This window comes from Oryctolagus cuniculus, chromosome 1 (genome assembly GCF_051225735.1).
Source record: "Oryctolagus cuniculus isolate XC-2025 breed Fujian yellow rabbit chromosome 1, ASM5122573v1, whole genome shotgun sequence".
NCBI classification, from domain to species: Eukaryota; Metazoa; Chordata; class Mammalia; order Lagomorpha; family Leporidae; genus Oryctolagus; species Oryctolagus cuniculus.
This window is the reverse complement of record NC_142867.1, coordinates 95,178,077-95,199,388: the sequence shown is the minus strand read 5'-3', so window position 1 is coordinate 95,199,388 and position 21,312 is coordinate 95,178,077. Positions and strand designations below refer to the sequence as shown.

The following is a 21,312-nucleotide window of genomic DNA, read 5'->3' as shown; positions in this document are numbered from 1 at the left end:
AAAGGATAAATATTCATGATTTATGAAGACCTCAAGAAACTCAAAAACAATAAAATAAATAATCCAGTCAAGAAATGAGCAAAAGACATTGTCGCTCCCCCTCTTCGTGGAGGAACAACGCTAAACCCTGCCTAGGCTTCATATCCGAGTCACGGCACCATTATGTCGCTCCCCGTCTTCGTGGAGGAACGACACAGGACCCTGCGCTGTTCTTTCGTCTGCTCGGCCCTCCCCGGGTTTGCTGCTGGTTCTTCCCGGGTTGGCTACCGTCCCTTCCACCTCCGTGGAAGGGCGGTTCCCCCTGCCACCTTCCCCACTTCCGCAGGGGAGCGGCACACCGCCGGCCGGCTCTCTCGGGGGCTGCTCAGATGTTCCTTCAGATAGATGTTCCCGTTAGATGTTCCCAGTGCATGTTGTCTCTCTCCTCCTTTATAGTCCTCTTCCACCAATCCCAACTCTGCTACCCACACGCCGAGTATGCTGCTCTCCTCCAATCAGAAGCAGCTCCTGCAGCTTGTCAAGTTGGTGAAAGGCAGCTGGGTAGAAGCTGTTTGCTCCTCTCCCAGCGCCATATTGTGGGAGAGCAGATGTATAGAATAAGTCTTAATTCCAGTAACTTAGTCTAGTCCGAGTTGCTCCCAGTTGCTCCCCACAGACATGAACAGGCATTTTCCCAAGGATGAAACTTAAATGGTCAACAGACACAGTAAAAGATGCTCAGGATCATTAGCCATCAGGAAAATGCAAATCAAACCCAAAATGAGATTTCACCTCATTCCAGGTAAATGCCTCTCATACAGAAATCAAAAACAATAAACACTAGTGAAGATGTGGGGAAAGGGTACCCTAATCCACTGTTGGTGGGAATGTAAACTAATAAAAACATTATGGAAGACAGTATGTAGATTCCTCACAGACCTGAAAATAGATCTACCAAATGACCCAGCCATTTCATTCCTGGGAATTTACCCAAAGGAAATGAATTCAGCATATGAAAAAGTTATTTGTACCAAAATATTCATTGAAGCTCAATTATAATAGCTAAGATATGGAATCAACCAAGATGTCCATCAACTGATGACTGCATAAAGAAACTGTGGTACATATACACTATGGAATTCTACTTAGCCATAAAAAAGAATTAAATCCTGTCTTTTGCAATAAAATGGATACAACTGGAAATCATTATGCTTAGTGAAATAACCCAGTCTCAAAAACACAAATACCATATATTTTTTCTGATATGTGACAGCTAATATAGAATACAAAAATTATATAGGAATGAAATGGCCTTTTTTTTTTTTAGCTTGTGTTTTTACTCTTGTAGAACTGTTGTCTTCCTGCTTTTTACTTGTGGAATACTAGGATTAGTAGCAAATTAAACCTGTACATATGGGGGAATTAAAACTATGTCCTTGCAAAATTGATTGGGGGGAAGGGACAGGGATGGAGGAAGAAGAGAGTAAGGGAAATGTGGTTGTCTCTTACAAATCTACCTATGGAATGCATAAAATATCTTCTCTTTAGATTAATAATATTTTTAAAAATTTTTAAAAGAGGAGTAAGAATCTAGATTTTATGCTATACATTTTTAGAAGATTGAAGATTTTATGAAAGAAATATTTGGCTTAAGTTTTTAAACTATTATACCACCTTCTAGAAATAAATGATTGAAGAGGAAGCAAGAATTCAAGCAGGGAGATCCGATTAAGAAAATAGTTATTGATTTGATAAATACGTACAGTGTCTACATGTTTCAGAAGCTGTTTAAGGTATTGAGGATACAATACCTTCAAGTTGAGAACAGACTTTTTTTTTTAAAAGATTTATTTATTTATTTGAAAGCCAGAGTTACACAGAGAGAGAAGGAGACAGAGAGAGAGAGAAGTCTTCCATTCGATGGTTCACTCCCCAGATGGCCACAGTGGCGAAGCTGCGCCAATCCAAAGCCAGGAGCCAGGAGCTTCTTCCAGGTCTCCCATGCGGGTGCAGGGGCCCAAGCACTTGGGCCATCTTCTACTGCTTTCCCAGGCCATAGCAGAGAGCTGGATTGGAAGTGGAGCAGCCGGGACTAGAACCGGCTTCCATATGGGATGCGGGTGCTTCAGGCCAGGGCGTTAACCCGCTGCACCACAGCGCTGGCCCCAAGAACAGACTCTTAATAGGTGAATAAGTAACAATATTTCAGATGGTGCTAATAGTTACAGAGGAAAATAAACAGGGTAAAAGAAGATACAGGAAGCTGAGGGGAGAGTGACGTTATTTTATAGCAAATATCATTGAAATCTTCATTGAAAAAAATGGCATTTGAGCAGAGAAGTGAGGGAAATAACCAGGGTTTGAGTTCCCTTGTAAAAAGAAAAAGCAAGTGCAAAGATTTTGATAGGCAGAAACACATTTGGAGCACTTGAAGAACAGGAAAAAGGTTATTATTTTGAGAAATGATTGCTCAAGGATGAAGAGTGATAGGATATGAGATCTGAGAGAAATGGAGGAACAGAAGAGGTTCCTGTAAGATATTGAAAGGAACCTGAGCAAGATGCCATCAGAAGAGTTTGTGTAGAAGAGTGATATGATCTAATTTATATTTCTTTTTTCTTTTCTTTTTTTTTTTTTACAGGCAGAGTGGACAGTGAGAGAGAGAGAGACAGGGAGAAAGGTCTTCCTTTGCCATTGGTTCACCCTCCAATGGCCGCTGCGGCCGGCACAATGCAGCCAGCGCACCGCGCTGGTCCGAAGGCAGGAGCCAGGTGCTTCTCCTGGTCTCCCATGGGGTGCAGGGCCCAAGCACTTGGGCCATCCTCCACTGCACTCCTGGGCCACAGCAGAGAGCTGGCCTGGAAGAGGGGCAACCGGGACAGAATCCTGAGCCCCGACCGGGACTAGAACCCAGTGTGCCAGCGCCACTAGGCGGAGGATTAGCCTATTGAGCTGCGGTGCCGGCCCTAATTTATATTTCAAAATGCACTCTAGTGGCTGTTGAGGATAAACTGGAAGTGAGGAAGGTAAGAAGCCTGAATGGCAATAAATTTCCTCAAACTTAACAAAGTAGTAGCAGTAGTGGAAATGTGAGAAGTGATTGAATTCTGGATATATTCTGAGGATATAGAAAAGAAATAAAAGGTATGCAAATAACTGAAGTAAGATATTATTAAAGCTTGCATTAAGTTGTAGTAATAAAGTAAAATAAATAAAATCAGAGTAAGTTTTAAAGTTAGAATGAAAAGAATTTTCTAATTGATTGGGTGTGGGAAATAAGGAAAAGGGAGAAAAGAATTACTTTTGGGTAAACCCAAAAGTTCTTATTGGTCACACTATAGTTATGATGTCTACCAGACATTCATGTGAACAGAACAAATAAACACTTGTGTACATAAACCTAGAATTCCAGAATTAAAAATAAGACTTATGAGAGTCATTATAACTTAGAGATGATGTTTAGAACTAGGTTCTGATAAAGAATTTGAAGGAGAATGTATAATAATGAAATATGGGATATCAAAGCAAGATTACAGTGGAAAGAAAAGTACTCCAACACTTTGAAGATATGCACAGAAAATACCACAAAAGGAAAAAGAAAAATAAACAGCCTAAAGTGGTTTCAGAATAAAAGATGAAATGTTCACAGAAGGAAGAAATAGATAACTTTGTTGAAAGATCAAGAAAAAAGCACAGCAGTCAGCACTGAATGAAGCAATGTGGAAAGCACCATGAAGCTCACCAAGACACATCTTGTGGAGATTTAGGGGTGTAACTAAAATAGTATGAGGGGCCGGTGCCATGGCGCAGTAGGTTAATCCTCTGCCTGCGACGCCAGCATCCCATATGGGCGCCGGTTCTAGTCCCAGATGCTCTTCTTCCAATCCAGCTCTCTGCTGTGGCCTGGGAAAGCAGTGGAAGATGGCCCAAGTGCTTGGGCCCCTGCACTCGTGTGAAAGACTGAGAAGAAGCTCCTGGCTCCTGGCTTTGGATCAGCGCAGCTCCGGCGGTTGTGGCCATTTGGGGAGTGAACCAACGGAAGGAAGCTCTCTCTGTCTCTTCCTCTCACTGTCTGTAACTCTACCTCTCAAATAAATAAATAAATAATCTTAAAAAAAATAGTATGAGTTGAAGACAGAGTAAGAGTAAACAGATTACTGTAGTCCTTAACTATAGACACACTTCTCAAGATGTCACCTTATAGAAGGAAGTAAAGAATATGGGGTAGTGGTAGAGCATGTGATCATAGTAGGCATTGTTAAGATAACACTAGTAAAATACAGTTGAATGCAGACAGAAATGATTCACTAAAGGTGAAATTCATATGCAGGTGAGGGAATAACAGCAGGAAGAAAGACTAAATGGGTGGATTTTTAAATGGAACAAGGACATTTGTTCATAATATCAGAAAGGAAAACAATGTATATAAATACCAATGTAGGCAACTTGCAAGTTTCTTAATGGGAATGAAGAATTTGTCTGGTCGATTCCATTTTCTAAAAAATGCTGTAAAAACTACTAAAATCAACGAATTAAGTGGTAAATACAAAGATAGTTGGGTTTCATATTATTACATGCATAGTGTATAGTTATAACTCACCATGTGTGTTCACTTAGGAACATGCTACATATTTCAGTTATAACACAAAGTATTCCTCTAAACATTTCTTAACATGGACACCACATCATATTTCAACTTCTTTATTCATCAGAATCAATAGATAAATACTTGTAATATTTAAGGAGTTAGACTAATATGAACTTCACAAATTGTTCAAACATCTAACTACTTAGAGATAAAAATTAGCTAAAACAGAAACAGTTCATATGTAATTTATAACATAGCTACTGTTTTGTACCAGCAGCCCTTTCCTTACTACTGGTAACACACCCACCCATGCAACCCTACTTACATGGCCTATTCAGGAGAAGCTACAATGGTATATATTTCCGGTGAGATTAGCTGCTGAGTGGACATGTTATTCAAAGTGAGCAAATCAGAATCCTTCCATAGGACTAAGAGTGATGTTGGGATGGAAGTTATGTTTCCTATTTCATTATAAGTTTTAAAATACAATTCGGGGATAGGTTTTGTGGTACAGTGAGTAAAGAGACCATTTCGGATGCCCCCATCCTGTATCAAGTGCGGTTAAAACCTCAGCACTTCCACTTTCAAACTAATGCATCCTTGGAGGGAGCAGATGATGATTCAAGTGCTTGGGTCACTGCAAGCCACAGACAGAGTTCCAGGATCCTGGCTTCAGCCTGGCCTAGCATTAGGTGCTGCAGGCATTTGGGAAGTGAACCAGGAAATGGAAGATAAATCTCCCTCTCTCTCTCCCTCTCTTTTCTCTCTGTTCTGCTTTCAAGTACATTAAAAATAATAAATAAAAACTTAAAAAAAAACCTCTGCAAATCAGGAGACTTATCTCCCCAAAGAGGTGTGAACCCTTCATCGGGCAACACACAGTAACATGGGAGGCAAACAGAGATACAGACACAAAGAAAACAGGAGAAACAGAGATAAAGGTGGAAAAAAGAAAAGCAACAGAGAAACAAACTGCAAGGTTGAGACAAGGAGAAAGATTCCAGAAATTATCCCATGTCGCTCCCCCTCTTCGTGGAGGAACGACACAGGACCCAGCGCTGTTCTTTCGTCTGCTCGGCCCTCCCCGGGTTTGCTGCTGGTTCTTCCCGGGTTGGCTACTATCCCTTCCACCTCCGTGGAAGGGCAGTTCCCCCTGGCCGCATTCCCCACTTCCGCAGGGGAGCGGCACACCACCGGCCGGTTCTCTCGGGGGCTGCACGGGTTCCCTCAGATGTTCCCCATAGATGTTCCTGGTGCATGCCGTCTCTCTCCTCCTTTATAGTCCTCCTCCGCCAATCCCAACTCGGCTGAGTACGCTGCTCTCCAATCAGGAGCAAGTCCTACAGTTAATTGGTTGAACTGGAGGCAGCTGTGCGGAAGCTGTTTACTTCTCTCCCAGCGCCATATTGTGGGAGAGCAGATGCATAGAATAAGTCCTAATTCGAGTAACTTAGTCCAGTCCGGATTGCTCCCCACAGATCCCCCTTTCTTTTTATTTTTTAGCGTTGATACGCGCCTGTCTTCGGTGTCCCGCGGAACACACTCTGCTCTACTTGCTAGAGTTGCCACAGGCTCTTACAAGTCCTATCAATCAGGAAAACCGAATCCGGGTCCTCTCTTCGCCATTGTGAGGAGGTTTTTAGGCGCTGATGCGTGCCTGTGTTCGGTGCCCTGCAGCGCATGCTCTGCTCTGCTAGAACTGCCTGCAGGTGTTTACAAAACCTATCAGGCAAACCGAATCCAAGCCTTCTCATTGCCGTATTGTGGGGGAGACTTATTAGTGTTGGTTCGTGCCTATCTTCGGTGACCTGCAGCTAGCCGCCCAGGTGCTCACCGCCTCACTAATCGGGCAGACCGAATCCAAGCCTTCTAATTGGCATGTTGAGGGGAGGCCTTATTTTTCTCTATTTCTCTATCTCCGGGCATTCCTACCTCTCCCATTTCACTTCTATCTTCCAGCATTCCCATTTCTCTTTTACTTCACTTCCAAACTTCTGTTTCTCTTATCCCTGCGGCTTTCCGGCACCTCGCCCCGCCGGCGGGTTCCCGGCTCTGCGCCGCTTCAGCCCGCACGCCTCTCTCATCTGCGCAACTTCCCGGCTTTGCGCGGCTCGGCTTGGCGCGCTCCGCGGTCTCCACGCTTAACCCTTTCGCGTCTGAACCACGGCCTACGCCAGCGTTCCCTATCTATTCACGCCCCGTGCTCTCTCTGCACGCGGCGGCTTCCGCGAGTAACACAGCGTAGCTTGCGTCTCCGCCACTAGGATTCAATCTAAGTTCCCCGGGCTAGCCTGGCGAATTCAACCCAGCGTACGTCTCCGCCCCACGATTTGGCTTCCCGTCCTTTGCTCCCCGGGCTAATCAGACGGATCCCAATCTGGCTTACGTCTCAGCTTCTGGTTTCAACTTTTCGCCCCCTATTCCCGGGCTAACTTGAGAACCCCAAAGTGGCTTTCGTTTCCGCCTCGGCCTGCCCCCCGCGGCTTCAATTTCCCTAACATTTTTCTCTACCCGGTATGTTTCCCCAAACTTTCCTCCAACAATACTCCTCCCTCATTTCTCCTGGCCTCTCCCCACAGTCCGCGTCGGAGTCTGTCTGTTCTAGCTTTCACTTTCGCTTTCGACCTTAGAGATTTCTCCCAGCTTCCCCCCGTAGTCCGTATCCGAATCTATGCCTAGGCTTTCAATAGCTTCTTCCGGCTCCTTTTTCGTCCGGCTTTTCCCTAGGCTGTTTGCTAGTCTCTCTCTCCGGTATTTTCCCAGTTCTTCCCGTTTCTTCCCTCCTAGGTTTCCTATCCGTCCTAAGTTTCCTATCCGTCCTAGGTTTTCTATCCGAGTCAGGTTTCCTATCCGAGTCACGGCACCATTATGTCGCTCCCCCTCTTCGTGGAGGAACGACACAGGACCCAGCGCTGTTCTTTCGTCTGCTCGGCCCTCCCCGGGTTTGCTGCTGGTTCTTCCCGGGTTGGCTACTATCCCTTCCACCTCCGTGGAAGGGCAGTTCCCCCTGGCCACATTCCCCACTTCCGCAGGGGAGCGGCACACCGCCGGCCGGCTCTTTCGGGGGCTGCACGGGTTCCCTCAGATGTTCCCCATAGATGTTCCTGGTGCATGCCGTCTCTCTCCTCCTTTATAGTCCTCCTCCGCCAATCCCAACTCGGCTGAGTACGCTGCTCTCCAATCAGGAGCAAGTCCTACAGTTAATTGGTTGAACTGGAGGCAGCTGTGCGGAAGCTGTTTACTTCTCTCCCAGCGCCATATTGTGGGAGAGCAGATGCATAGAATAAGTCCTAATTCGAGTAACTTAGTCCAGTCCGGATTGCTCCCCACAATCCCATGCATGCATCAGTTTGGCCCAGCGGTCAGTCCAAACTCTTCTGGTTACCTAAGCAGCCAATAAACCCACCTTTTTTCATTTAAGTAAGTTTGATTTCACTACCTGTTATTTGCAACCATTAGGTGGATAAACACTCTGCAACACATGAGTAAAAATTATTTAGTGGACAAGCATTATAATGGAGATGAATAAACATTGACATTTCCTCTCCAAGAACAAGCAAAGGAAAGCACAGAGTATGTCCAAATCCAGTTCTTTGTATCCATCAGCAGCCAACCAAGTGACCAGTCTAAAAGGCAACTCAAGATATTTGTATACATATGCACATGGATATTCTGGTAGAGGGTGGGGCAGAAGATAAGTATCATATGAAAAACTGGGTTGGGAAGTGTTATGAATTAAAATGCATCTCCCCAAAAGTGGTAAGTTCAAGTTCAAACCCCAAAATCTCAGGATGTGACCTTATTTGGAAACAGGTTCAAAAAAGGTATAATTAGATAACTTTATATGAGGTCATACTGGAGTAGAGTGGGACCCTAATCTACTAAAAGTGTTGTACCCTTAAGAAGGCAGCCACGTAAAGAGACACAAGAGAGAATATCATGAAATGATAAAGGCAGAGATTCCAGCCATGCATCTGCAAGCGAAACACGAAACACTGCAATAAAATGACCAAAATCTAGGAAGAAGCAAAGCAGGCCTTGCCACCACCTTGATTTCAGTCTGTTAGACTGCAGAATTGTGAGACAATACATTTCTGCTGCTTCAAGGAACTCAGTTGGTACTATTTTGTTATAGGAGATACAGGAAACTAACACAGAAGGTTAGAGTGTGGATAGATATGTATATAACACAACTTTATATAGACCTGCCAAAATATATCTCTAAATTTGACTCTTTGAATATTTAATAAAAATATAAGCCTTCTAAATTTAGAATTTTTAAAGACCCATTATTCTTGGGTGAATCTGCTTCATGTAAAATCCTTTTCATAGCCTTTCCTTGATACGGTTTTTCCAAACTTTTTTTGCAAAAAATAGAATTATTTCCAAATGGAAGATAAATGTCAACTCTTAAAACAAGACTATTTGAAAGTCTTAAAAAAATTTTATGAATGGCTTGACAAAAATGTTATTGTGAAGTTGGTGATCTAAAAGACAAATTTTCATTTTTTGTTTTAGACATGGCAAAATTACTCATTTTGAAGGCTTTGTACTAAGACTATGGTACCTATGAAAACACTCTATTTAAGTTGTCTAAATCTTCCATAAAAGCATGGCTATAGGTAGTACTTTTTCAGTACAGATTTGGCACAAATGTTTGATTAATCATGGCCAAATATCTAAAATCCTTTTATAGGAAAATAATTTTTAAATTCATATAGAATGTCAATTATGCATCAAATTTAATATACACATTAAATTTAAATTTAACTGAAAAGTGATCTCTTTTAAATATAAGAGTGGGAATAAGAGAGGGAGGAGATGTACAATTTGGGACATGCTCAAGCTGACTTGCCCCACATGGTAGAGTTAGAAACATACCAGGGGATTCCAATTTAATCCCATCTCACTAGTCCAAGTGATCAATTTCAGTTCACAATTGATCATAATGATAGGATTAAGAGTCAAAGGGATCACATAAACAAGACTAGTATCTGCTAATACTCACTGATAGAATTAAAAAGGAAAGAAAAATCCAACATGGGAAGTGGGATACACAGCAGACTCATAGAATGGCAGATGCCCTAAACAGCAGTCTGGCCTCAGAATCAGCCCTTAAGGCATGTGAATCTGGCTGAAAAGCCCATGAGACTATTTCAGGCATGGAAAGCCAAGACACTCAGGCAAAAAAAAAAAAAAAAAAAAAACCAAAACACCTAAATGAAAGATCTCTGTGAGTGAGTGAGATCCCATCAAAGAAGGAGGTACCTTTCTCTGAAGGAAGGAGAGAACTTCCACTTTGACTATGACCTTGTCTAAATAAGATCAGAGTTGGCGGAACTCAAAAGGCTTCCATAGCCTTTGCAACTCATGACTAGAGCCTAGGGAGATTACGGATGCCATAAACAAGAATGTCAATTTATTAAGTCAACAACAGGAGTCACTGTGCACTTACTCCTCATATATACTAAATTGATCTTCTGTATATAAAGATAATTGACAATGAATCTTGATGCAAATGGAATGGGAGAGGGAGCGGGAGATATGAGGGTTGCGGGTAGGAGGGAAGTTATGGGGGGGGGAAGCCATTGTAATCAATAAAGCTGTACTTTGGAAATTTATATTTATTAAATAAAATTTGAAAAACTCATATAGAATGTCAATTATGCATCAAATATAATACAACTTTTTTTTAAAAAGATCTATTTTTCTGAAAGGAGAGTTCCAGAGAGAGATACAAAAAGAGATTTTCAACCACTGGTTAATTTCCCAAATGGGAACAACAGCTGGGGTTAGACCAGGCCAAACCAGGAACTGGGAACACTTTTGGGGTCTCCCGCCTCCCACTTCTGTGCAGGGACCCAAACACTTGGGCCATCTTCCACTGTTTGCCCAGGTGCATTAGCAGGGAAATGAATCAGAAGTGGGACAGCCAGAATGGAAGTGGTGCTCATATGGCTTATTGGCATTGCAGGCTGCAGCTTAACCCATTGCCACAAAGCTGGGCCCATTACAATACATGTGGCTATAAAAAAACAACAAAGAGAACCATTTTTCTATATTAAATAGGGATTATAAATAATAAGAATGAAAAAGGACTTAAAACATTCACAGAGTAAGATCAGTATAACATAAGAAGTTTAAATTAAAAACAAATAAATCAAGTCAGTAGTCTAGTTCTTAAAATGTTTTGTACTTACCCAAGGTTTTACATGCAAATAGAGCCATGGCACTTTGCAATCTGTCTGGTCTTAGAGCCTGTACTACAAGAACCTTAAAATAAAGTGCAAGATATTTTAAATAATAATGCTCCCATAACAACTTTAACTAAATAATAATTAGTAATAACTAATTAAATGAATCTTTACTTTATGTGAATACTTATCATTGTTCCAGAGTATACATGTTAAGCTATCACAATATGTATACACCAAGACAATTCTTCAATATCCAAAATATTACTATAATCTGTTTACTTCCTGAAGCTTATTATCAAAAGTAAAGAAGGGTCAGCTATATCTTCAAGATCTACCAGGGGCTAAATAGAAGAAGTGTTCAAGACGTTCACAGAATTTGTGTTTTATGAAAAACTGCATGATTTCTTACATAGAACTCAGAGAAATGACAGAAAAACCTACAATTTATATCTTAATTTCCTTCTTAAAGACATTTTTTTCCTACTGCAAAATCCTCTTTTGTGTTGAAGGTAAAGGGAATAAGCAAACCTATAGTGGGAAACACCAAAACCAGAAACTTTGTCAGTGATTTAATTGTCTGGATAAGGTACCAAAACCATTAAAGCATATATAACAGTCTAAAGACAAAGCTCTCATTTAAAAGGTTACCAATGTACAGAAAAAACTAATTCTTTAATTTAGATAACACTAGACTTTACCTGCTGAAACAAGGAAACTTTCTTTGCAAGAATAGATGGAAACTCTTGCTCACACATGGAATTATGATAATAAGCACGCCACAGAGCTGCATCTTCAAAGCAGAGGGTCTGATAAAGATTGGGGAGAGCAATCTAAAAAATATATACATATAAGTAAACTACAAGCAATTAATATATATTGTATTTATATATAAAGAAAAACTGAAAAATCAAATGGAAACAAATTATTAATAGATGTGATTTACTTTTTTCCTACTTTATTTTGGCTTGTCCTGTCATTTCTACTGCTTTCCTAGGACATAGCAAAGAGCTGGATAAGAAAAGGAGCAGCTAGGACTAGAACCAGCGCCCATATGGGATGCCAGTGCTTCAGGCCAGGGCTTTAACCCACTGCACCACAGTGCCGGCCCCGGCTTGTCTAATCATTTCTAAGTCAGAAATAATATGGTGGACTCATCCAATGTTAAACCTAGAATTAAATATTTCCAAAGTAGTACTAAACCAATACTTGTGAGATAACAACTCTTTTCTCTAAGTAAAAACATTTGTGCCTAGCTACCTCCACCTTGTGGAGAAAAGGAACACTGTCATTAAAAATCAAGTACAAACTTCAGATTGCCACAGAGAGCCATGTTAAGTTTTTAAACTATTTGAATATTGACAAAGAATCTGTTTAACAAAACTTATGGTCATGTTCCACTAAACTCTCTTTAGACTGGGCTTCAAGCTCGGGCTTCATGTCCTTCCTGTAGAATTCAATTTAAAACTAAATTTCCTGAATCAGTTTAGCAAGAATCCCTATGCCAATATCTGATCAAAATCCTTATCCCTGACTCTTGGTATCTGATCACCCTGGTCTGTCTTCAACAAGAATCCTGCTAAAACATGATTAGATAGAATCTTCCCCTGTCCCTGACATTTCCTCTCAGTAATTTTCCATCCACTAACCCTCACTAGTGACCCTCATCTTGCTCCTTGGCTATAAATTCCCATTTGTACGTGGTATTTTCAGAATTGAGCACACTGCTATGCAGAGGTCTCTTTTCCATTACTGAAAATGCTTTTTTAAAATAAAATTTATCTTCACAACTTGAACTTCTAGTCAGCTCTGGTTTTCTGTAACAATATCAAATCCTTAACAAAACATGTTTTTCTAAACCAATATATTCAATTACATTGTGATTTGTGAACATACTACTTCTTTTACCTCTAAACATTATATCTTTGAAAACTCATAAATTTTTACTCAGCAGTCAATATTTACCTTAAACAACATCATCTCTCAGAAGTTTTCAGAAACATATGCATTCCCTATATCTTAAATAATGCAACCTCTTCCCAGACTTTTTCTAGAATATGCTATAAGCTTAGAAACATAATTAATTGCAGAGAATATTCAGTGAAAATAATGATAAAATTAAAAGATTCATATTTGCAGTATAAAACTTCAGGTAATATCAACACAAATAGAGTTTTATTCAAATGTCTATATTCATATCTATATAACCTATTATATTGTCCAGATATAATTATGTAACTTAACTGAAATTAAAATCAGACAAAAGAAAATTAACTAATTACATTTTAATTTAATTACTTTTACTAAATAACCTAAGCTCTTTAGGATAATAGTTGATGGTGGCCATTAGTATTAAGTCACTATGTTTATGGATACTAACACATCACATAATCATCACATACTTGGCTAGAAATCTGAGATACGCTATACAACACGGGAAGCTCTTCAGCTGCATGTTAGACAATAGGTCGAGTCACCAGAGGTACAGCTCTGGTATAGAACGAATTGTATGGCAAGGTAATTATTGGATATGTTCTCTATAGTGTAAAGTTCATGCATGTCAGAGTTTCTTAACATTTTAAATACATGCTTGTCATTCTAGTGGTGTCAAAGAAAAACTAGAGCAAGACAGTTTATAAAGAAGTAAACACAGATTTTATTAAGGAGAATTACAGTGAGGAAAAGAGATCTCTCTATAGAATAGGGTTCAATTCCAAATACAGCATGGGCAAGTGGGAATTTGTAGTCAGAGTACCCTGTTGCTGCTAAAGCTAGATTCTAGAAGGCACTACACAGCTGATCTAGAGCAGGTTCAATAGCCTGGCTACAGTTTGGTTAAGCTAACAATCTTTGTTACTGGCAATACGCTGACTTACACTAAACAGTGAATAAATAATTAATGAAGAAAACAAGAACAAAACAGGATAAAGAAACAGCAGAATCCATTTATTTTATCCAACAAATACTTATGAAATAAAGGACGTAAAAAATAGTGGCAAAGAGCCTAGATGTTGCACCATGTAGCCCAGTTCTGAACCCTGGCTTTGTTTCCTAAGGAACCGTAAGCAAGCAGCTTTATTGCTGCATGCCTTAGTGTCTTCATCTATTAAATGAAAACAATAACAGTTGCTACCTCATATTATTGTTGGAAATACTGATAATTCATTTAAAAAAAAATCTGTGTATTGTCTTGAACACAGCCATCAATAAATGTTAGCAATCTGTATTGTTTTTACCAGTTATAACAGCTGTCAAGTCAAGTGCAGCAACAAGGGAAAGAATGGGAACAGACACGTGAGATTTTGGGAGAAGCAGATCTCTCATTCCAAACAAAAACACCACTTTCATCAGAGTGATTAAAGAACACAGAACTTCTGGGCATTACAGTTCTGAACTGCTTTTTCTTCCCCCCGTATCTCTAGCCTCACAGCCCAACTCACTCTGGTAGAGAGTAGAAGGGAAGTGAAAAAAAAGAAAATACTGTATTTAGAAGACCGACATATTAACGGCATGCTCTTTCATGGATGAAAGATTTAATAAATTAATTATGGCTTAACAGGCTAATCACAGTAATTCTTAGGTTTCCTTTTACAGGGAGATTTTTATGTCCAACTAACAAAAACATCACAACTGAATAAACAGCATAAACAGCATATAAGTATCAACAAAAAATAAATAGAGAAAATATTTAAAATATCATAGCAGGAAAGGGATACCTTTAATGTTGCCACTGCCCAGCTTCTTTCTTGATCTATCCAAGATGGAAGTTGATCACGTATTCTTTGTTGAGAGTCCTTTAATAAAAGCAATTATTCTTCTAAGTATATTTGATAAAAGTAACATGTTAAAAAATAGAAATTGACTACTAATGGGTGATATTTTGAAATATGTAAATGCTAATATTATTTCTTATTTTACAAGTCACCACGATAAAATTCTATAAAAGATACAAAGAACCATTTAGGCATACATTGTACTCACTTCCATTTTGCTTAATCTTTCATTAAACTTCAGAAAAACACAAAAGTCCCAAGAAACTGTCATAAAAGTTACATTAGTTTAAATTATATCTTGTATTTCAGACATGATCTAGATTCTGTGTTATATTTTGCATTCAATGATTTGAAGAATGTTGTCTATTATGTATTCAAAAAGAAAATCAATGAAATTTCAATGAAATTATTAAAATTTTGAAAAAGTAATTTTATATATTCCCAGTTATAATACAAAGTTTTAGTTTTTAAAGCCTATCAAATTTTTCTAGGAACAAAATACACATACTAAAGAAAAACAGCTATATTAATATCTAGTATTTAAAATTATTCTCAAACTAATACATGGGAGGGAGGATCCAAGATGACAAAATAGGGAGGGAGCTTACTCCTCTAATCTAGGGGAAGATAGTTTAAAAACAGTGGAGAGTGCAATCTCAGGGAAGAATTAGGGAGAAAAGACAGAAGAAACTCCATGCAAAATATAGGGACACTGTGGAGGGTGTGGATGTGTACAGTTCAGGACCTTAGCAGCCAAGAGCCTCAGCACCAGCTCTGGAGAATGAGGTGAGATCAGACTGCGGCAGCCCAAGCAATGGGTGATAAAGCTGCAACAAGAGCCTGGAATGAGTCTGGCTTGGAGCCCTGGAGCATACCTGCCAAACTAGAGGAAAAAACTGGGGACACGTTTTTCTAAACCCAATGACCCTGCACCAGTGTCCTGTAACAAGCCAAGAGAGGGTGGGCACCATTTCAGCATATGTAATAGCTACATCCACTCATGTCTGCTTCCAGCAAGCAGCTGAGTGGAAACACCTGGGAAAACTGAGAGGGGGCTCCATGCTTGTGACTTGGGGAGGCTTGTGTGCTGGGATTATGAAAACACTGTGGTCGTGTGGGAGGGTGCAGAGTGTGGCTGTGAATTTGGGCAGTCACTATGGGTGGTTCCACATTCTCAGTGCTCCCAGATTCCCTGGTGAGGGTCACTGCTGCAGGATCCATGCTCAGACTGAGGACAACACAGATCTTTTGTGGGGTTCTTGTAGCAGCACAGATGAGTATTGTAAGCACTGGCTCTAATTCCCAGGCACTGGTCTCTTTTGATGAGACGAGGTTAGCATAAGACTAAGCCACCAGAGCAGAACAACCCTCCCATCTGATAATGAAAAAACAAAAACAAAAAAGGAGGAGATTTACCACACCAACCTGGGTATATCCTTACAGTCCCTTCACCCTGGAACATTAAACAGCGCCACACCCACCACATGCCTCTGGGTATCCACTGAAAAAGCAGACACTCCACTAAGCCATAAAAGCTATCACAGGGAAAAAAGTATCTCCAGAATGCTGAATAATAAACACAGCAATTCAAGAAACAAGAATAAAGAAGACAACATGATGCCCCCAAAGAACACAACACTTCAATATGTGAATATGAAGATCAAGAGATAGAAGAAATGCCAGAAGTAGAATTCAAAAAATTGATCATAGGATTACTTAGAAGTAACCACAAGCAAATCCACAAACTAATGAAATCAATACATCACATGAAAGAAAATTACTCCCATGAAAATGAGATCTTAAAGAGAAATCAAAATGCAATCTTGGAATGAAGAACTTAATAGAAGAAATAAAAAATGCAGTGGAAGGCCTTAACAACAGACTTGGTGAAGCAGAAGAAAGAATATCTGAGATTGAAGACAATCTCTGGAAATTTTACAGTCAGAACAAACAAAAATGAAGAAGAAATTAGAAAAGTAAAAAAAAAAAAAGTACTGGAGATCTACTGGATTCTATCAAATGAGCCAAAATACAGCCCTTAGGAGTTCCTAAGGCATGGAAAGAGACAAAGGGTTAGAAGGCCTTTTTAGTCAAATAATTAAAGAAAACTTCCCTAATTTGGAAAAAGAAAGGGACATCAAGCACAGGAAGCACATAGAACTCCTAATAGACATGACCAGAAAATATGTTCAACACAACACATTATAGTCAAACTCTCTACAATAAAACATAAAGAAAAAACCCCAAAATGTATACAAGAGAAACACCTGATTACTTCCAGAGGATCTCCAATTGGATTCACAGCTGACTTCTAGTCAGAAACCCTGCAAGCTGAGAGAGATGGCGAAACATATTCCAAGTCTTAAGAGAAAAAAACTGTCAACCCAGAATACTGCAATGCTCTTATATAAGAATGAAAGTGAAATATAGACCTTCTATAACAAACAGAAATTGAAAGAATTTGTCACCACTCATCCAGCCTCACAAAAGATGCTTGAGGATGTGCTATACACAGAAAAAGGGTCATCACTAAAAAAGAAGGTGAACATAGAAAATCTCCCAGGAAAAGTACAAAGGAAATTCAAAGTAAACAATAGGAATATTTATGGAAAAAACAGCAGGGCACAGTCCTTACCTATCAATAGTCACCTTGAATGTAAATGGCCTCAATTCTTGAGCTAAAAGACACAGAATGGATTAAAAAACAAAATCCATCTATTTGCTGCCTACAAGAAACACATCTCACCAAGAAAGATACACACAGACTCAAAGTGAAAGGATAGAAAAAGATATTCCAGGCTAATAGAAACCAAAAAAGAGCTGGGGTAGCCATCCTAATATCACACAAAACAGACTTTAAATAAAAACTGTTAAAAGAGACAAGGGCACTATGTAGTAACTAAGGGATCATTTCAACAGGGAGATGTGACTATTACAAACGTATATGCAAATAGCACACAAAACAGACTTTAAATAAAAACTGTTAAAAGAGACAAGGGCACTATGTAATAACTAAGGGATCATTTCAACAGGAAGATGTGACTATTACAAACGTATATGCAAATATCACACAAAATCTACTTCAACACAAAAACTGTTAAAAGAGACAAAAAGTACACTATGTAATAATTAAGGGATAAATTCAACAGGAAGATGTGACTATTAAAAACACATATGCACCTAAATACAGGGCACTTGGCTATTTAAAATAAATGTTGATAGTCAACAACAGGAGTCACTGTGCACTTACTCCTCATGTAGGATCGCTGTCCTTAATGTGCTGTACATTGAGATTTAATGCTATAACGAGTACTCAAACAGTATTTTTCACTTTGTGTTTCTATGTGGGTGCAAACTGTTGAAATCTTTACTTAATGTATACTAAACTGATCTTCTGTATATACAGAAAGTTGAAAATGAATCGGGATATGAATGGAAGGGGAGAGAGAGTGGGAAAGGGGAGCGTTGCGGGTGGGAGGGAAGTCATAGAGGGTTGGGGGGAAGCCAATGTAGTCCATAAGCTGTCCTTTGGAAATCTATATTCATTAAATAAAAGTTAAAAAAAATAAAATAAATGTTGATAGATCTAAAGGGAGACCTAGACTCCAATACAATAGTAATGGGGGACTTCACTTTCATCAATGGATAGATCAACCAGACAGAAAATCAGGAAGCAAATAACAGAGTTACTGAACAGTATAGAACAAATGGACCTAACTGATATCTACAGACCTTTCCATTCTACAGTTGTAGAATACACATTCTTCTCACCAGTGCATGGAACTTTCTCTAGATTTGAACACATGATAGGCAATAAAGCAAGTCTCAGAAAAACAAAACAAAAAAAAAATCAAATCTTCTTGAACAATGGAATGAAGCTAGAAATCAACAAACCCAAGAATCTCTAGATGATATGCAAACACATAGAGACTGAACAACATGCTCCTGAATGAACAGTGGGTCATTGAAGAAATCAAAAGAGAAATTTAAAAAATTCTGGAAATAAATATGACAATAAAACATATCAAAACATTTGGGATATAGCAAAAGCAGTGTTAACAAGAAGGTTTATAGCAATTGAGGCCTACATCTAGAAATTGGAAAGCCACCAAATAAATGAGCTATCAATACAACTCAAGGACCTAGAAAAACAACAGCAAATCAAACCCAAAACTAGTAGAAGAAGAGAAATAATTAAAATTAGAGAAGAAATCAACAAAATTGAAACAAAAAATACAAAGATCAGCAAAAAAAGAGCTGGTTTTTTGAAAAAATAAACAAAATTGACACACCATTGGCTCAATCAAAAAAAAATTAGGGAAGACTGCAATCAATAAAATTAGAGATGAAAAAGGAAATGTAACAACAGACACCACACAAATAAAACAAATCATCAGAAATTACTACAAAGAGCTGTAAGCCAACAAACTGGGAAACCTAGAAGAAGCAGAGATTCCTCCACACATACAACTTACATAAATTGAGCCAGGAAGACAGAGAAAACCTAAACAGACCAAAAACCAATATGCAGTAATAAAAATCCTCTCAACAAAGAAAAGCCCAGGACCAGATGATTTCACTGCTGAATTCTACCAGACATTTAAAAAACTAACTCCAATTCTTCTCAATTTAATCAAAACAATTGAAAGGGACGGAATCCTCCCAAATTGCTCCTCTGAAGCTAGTATCACCTTAATTCCTAAACCTGAAAAAGATACAACAGAGAAAGATATATATATATATATATATATACACATACATACATACACATGTACATATATACACATATATACATACATATATACACATATATATAGTAAAAATAAATTAAATTGCAGCAAAAATATGTTTTTCTCATAGTCAAAAAATAGGAATTTCCATTTACAGTGGAGCAACAGACTCCATTAAATACTTCTCTGATCAAATCTCAACAGTAATTTAAAACTCTGAAAAAAATTATATTTCATATAGATTTATTTGTGTAGTTTTTTACTTGAAAGGCATAGTTACAGAGAGAGAGACAGAGACAGAGAGAGAGAGAAATGTCTCCCACCCACTGGTTCATATACCAAACAGCCACAATGGCCTGGGTTGGGCCAAGCAGAACCAAGAAGCTTCATCCAGGTCCCCCTCATGGGTGCAGGGGCCCAAACATTTGGGCCATCTTCTGCTGCTTTACCAGGCACATCAGCAGGAGCTGAATTAGAACCAGCACCTAGGGGGCCGACACTGTAGTTCACTTGGTTAATCCTCCACCTGTGGCACCAGCATCCCATATGGGCATCGAGTTCTAGTCCTGGTTGCTCCTCTTCCAATCTAGCTCTCTGCTGTGGCCCAGGAGGGCAGTGGAGGATGGCCCAAGTGCTTGGGCGCCTGCACCCGCATGGGAAACCAGGAGGAAGCACCTGGCTCCTGGCTTTGGATCAGCGCAGCACCAGCCGCAGAGGCCATTTGAGGGGTGAGCTAACGGAAGGAAGAACTTTCTCTCTGCCTCTCTCTCACTGTCTATAACTCTACCTGTCAAATAAATTAAAAAAAAAAAAAAAAAAGAACCAGCACCTATATGGGATGTAGGCACTGCAGTCACAGCTTAACCCACTATGCTACAGTGCTGGCCCCATTTCATGTAGCCAATATCAGATTTTCTCTAAGAGTGAAATATTAAGATTTTGTTATTTTTAACTTACAGCTTTCCGCAACATGTCTCCAACAACCACACCTGTAAATGTATCCCATTCCTATTGAGCAAAAATATGAAGAACACAAAAATATAAAATTAACCAATTAACAAAATAATCTTAATTTCCCTGTAAGATGGCATACGATCCAACTTTCTAAGGCATAGGAAAAAAGAACTTCTTTCATATCTTCTTATTCCTTGTAGTACGTTAACATAATAACAATGAGTTTATATACTAATATAAAATATTAATATAAAATTGAGAAAGATATATGCAAACAAAAGATATAACTATATTATATATATTACTCTCAACATCTAAATATTTATACATTTAATTCAATTAAAGTTTGTCACTACCTGCTAATTGGTTCTTTCATATGCTATTCCTAATAGACAAGCAGTAAGGTACATCAAAACTTAAATATTATACATGTTGCAAAACATAAGTATTTCTGTTTTATTTTCCTGTAGATTGTTATTAATCCTTTTTTTTTCAGTCATAGAACCAAGATTGATTAAGTGCTATGAATTCCAGTCTTCTAAGAAAATGTTTGTCTTCACCCTGGGCATGCCCCAGATATATAACATTGGGAACTAACACACTGTTTGCCACCTACTAACCAGAAAATGAGCAAAATACATGAAAATTTGAGAGTAATGGAAAAGATCCAAAGCAACATATTTCCTGCCTCTATACACTCCACCTACTCTTCATACTGGCATTATACAGCCACAAATAAGTAAAACAGGAATGATGACTACTACAATATGTGAGTCAGATAAAAATGTTCACCTTTCCCAATTATAAGTTATTTATACTACAGGAGAGAAAATAGGCATTATTGCATGTAACACACTGATCCCAGTGGGAAAACATTACACAGAATTCGGGAAAGACATCAAAGTTAATAGTAGATACAAAAAGAATCAAGTTAATTAATTCAAGAGAAATTATATGTCAGCCAGAGTACACAGAGTTTGAAAAAAATTTGTGGATGATTTGCATTCAATGAGGCGGACCCAAAAGATAGTTAAAATTTGACTCTAAAAGCAGAGTTAAATGTTGCTAGGTCAAAGCTGCATCGTCCATATACC

General features: G+C 38.9%; 1 protein-coding gene across 6 annotated transcripts in view; it reads right to left on the bottom strand.

Moving 5' to 3' along the window:
• The window catches only part of DYNC2H1 (dynein cytoplasmic 2 heavy chain 1), a 365,259-nt gene that overhangs the window by 157,288 nt on the left and 186,659 nt on the right, over positions 1–21,312 (bottom strand). For all 6 annotated transcript variants that reach the window (XR_016219689.1, XM_051820199.3, XM_002708539.6 and 3 more), the window contains 4 exons: positions 20,222–20,272; positions 14,478–14,555; positions 11,463–11,594; positions 10,768–10,840 (listed from right to left, as the gene is read on the bottom strand). Coding sequence is in view for 5 of the 6 variants with exons in the window: in XM_051820199.3 (XP_051676159.3) it covers positions 10,768–10,840; positions 11,463–11,594; positions 14,478–14,555; positions 20,222–20,272 (334 nt within the window). In the remaining variant the exon portion in view is untranslated. The remainder of the gene's footprint in view (positions 1–10,767; positions 10,841–11,462; positions 11,595–14,477; positions 14,556–20,221; positions 20,273–21,312) is intronic.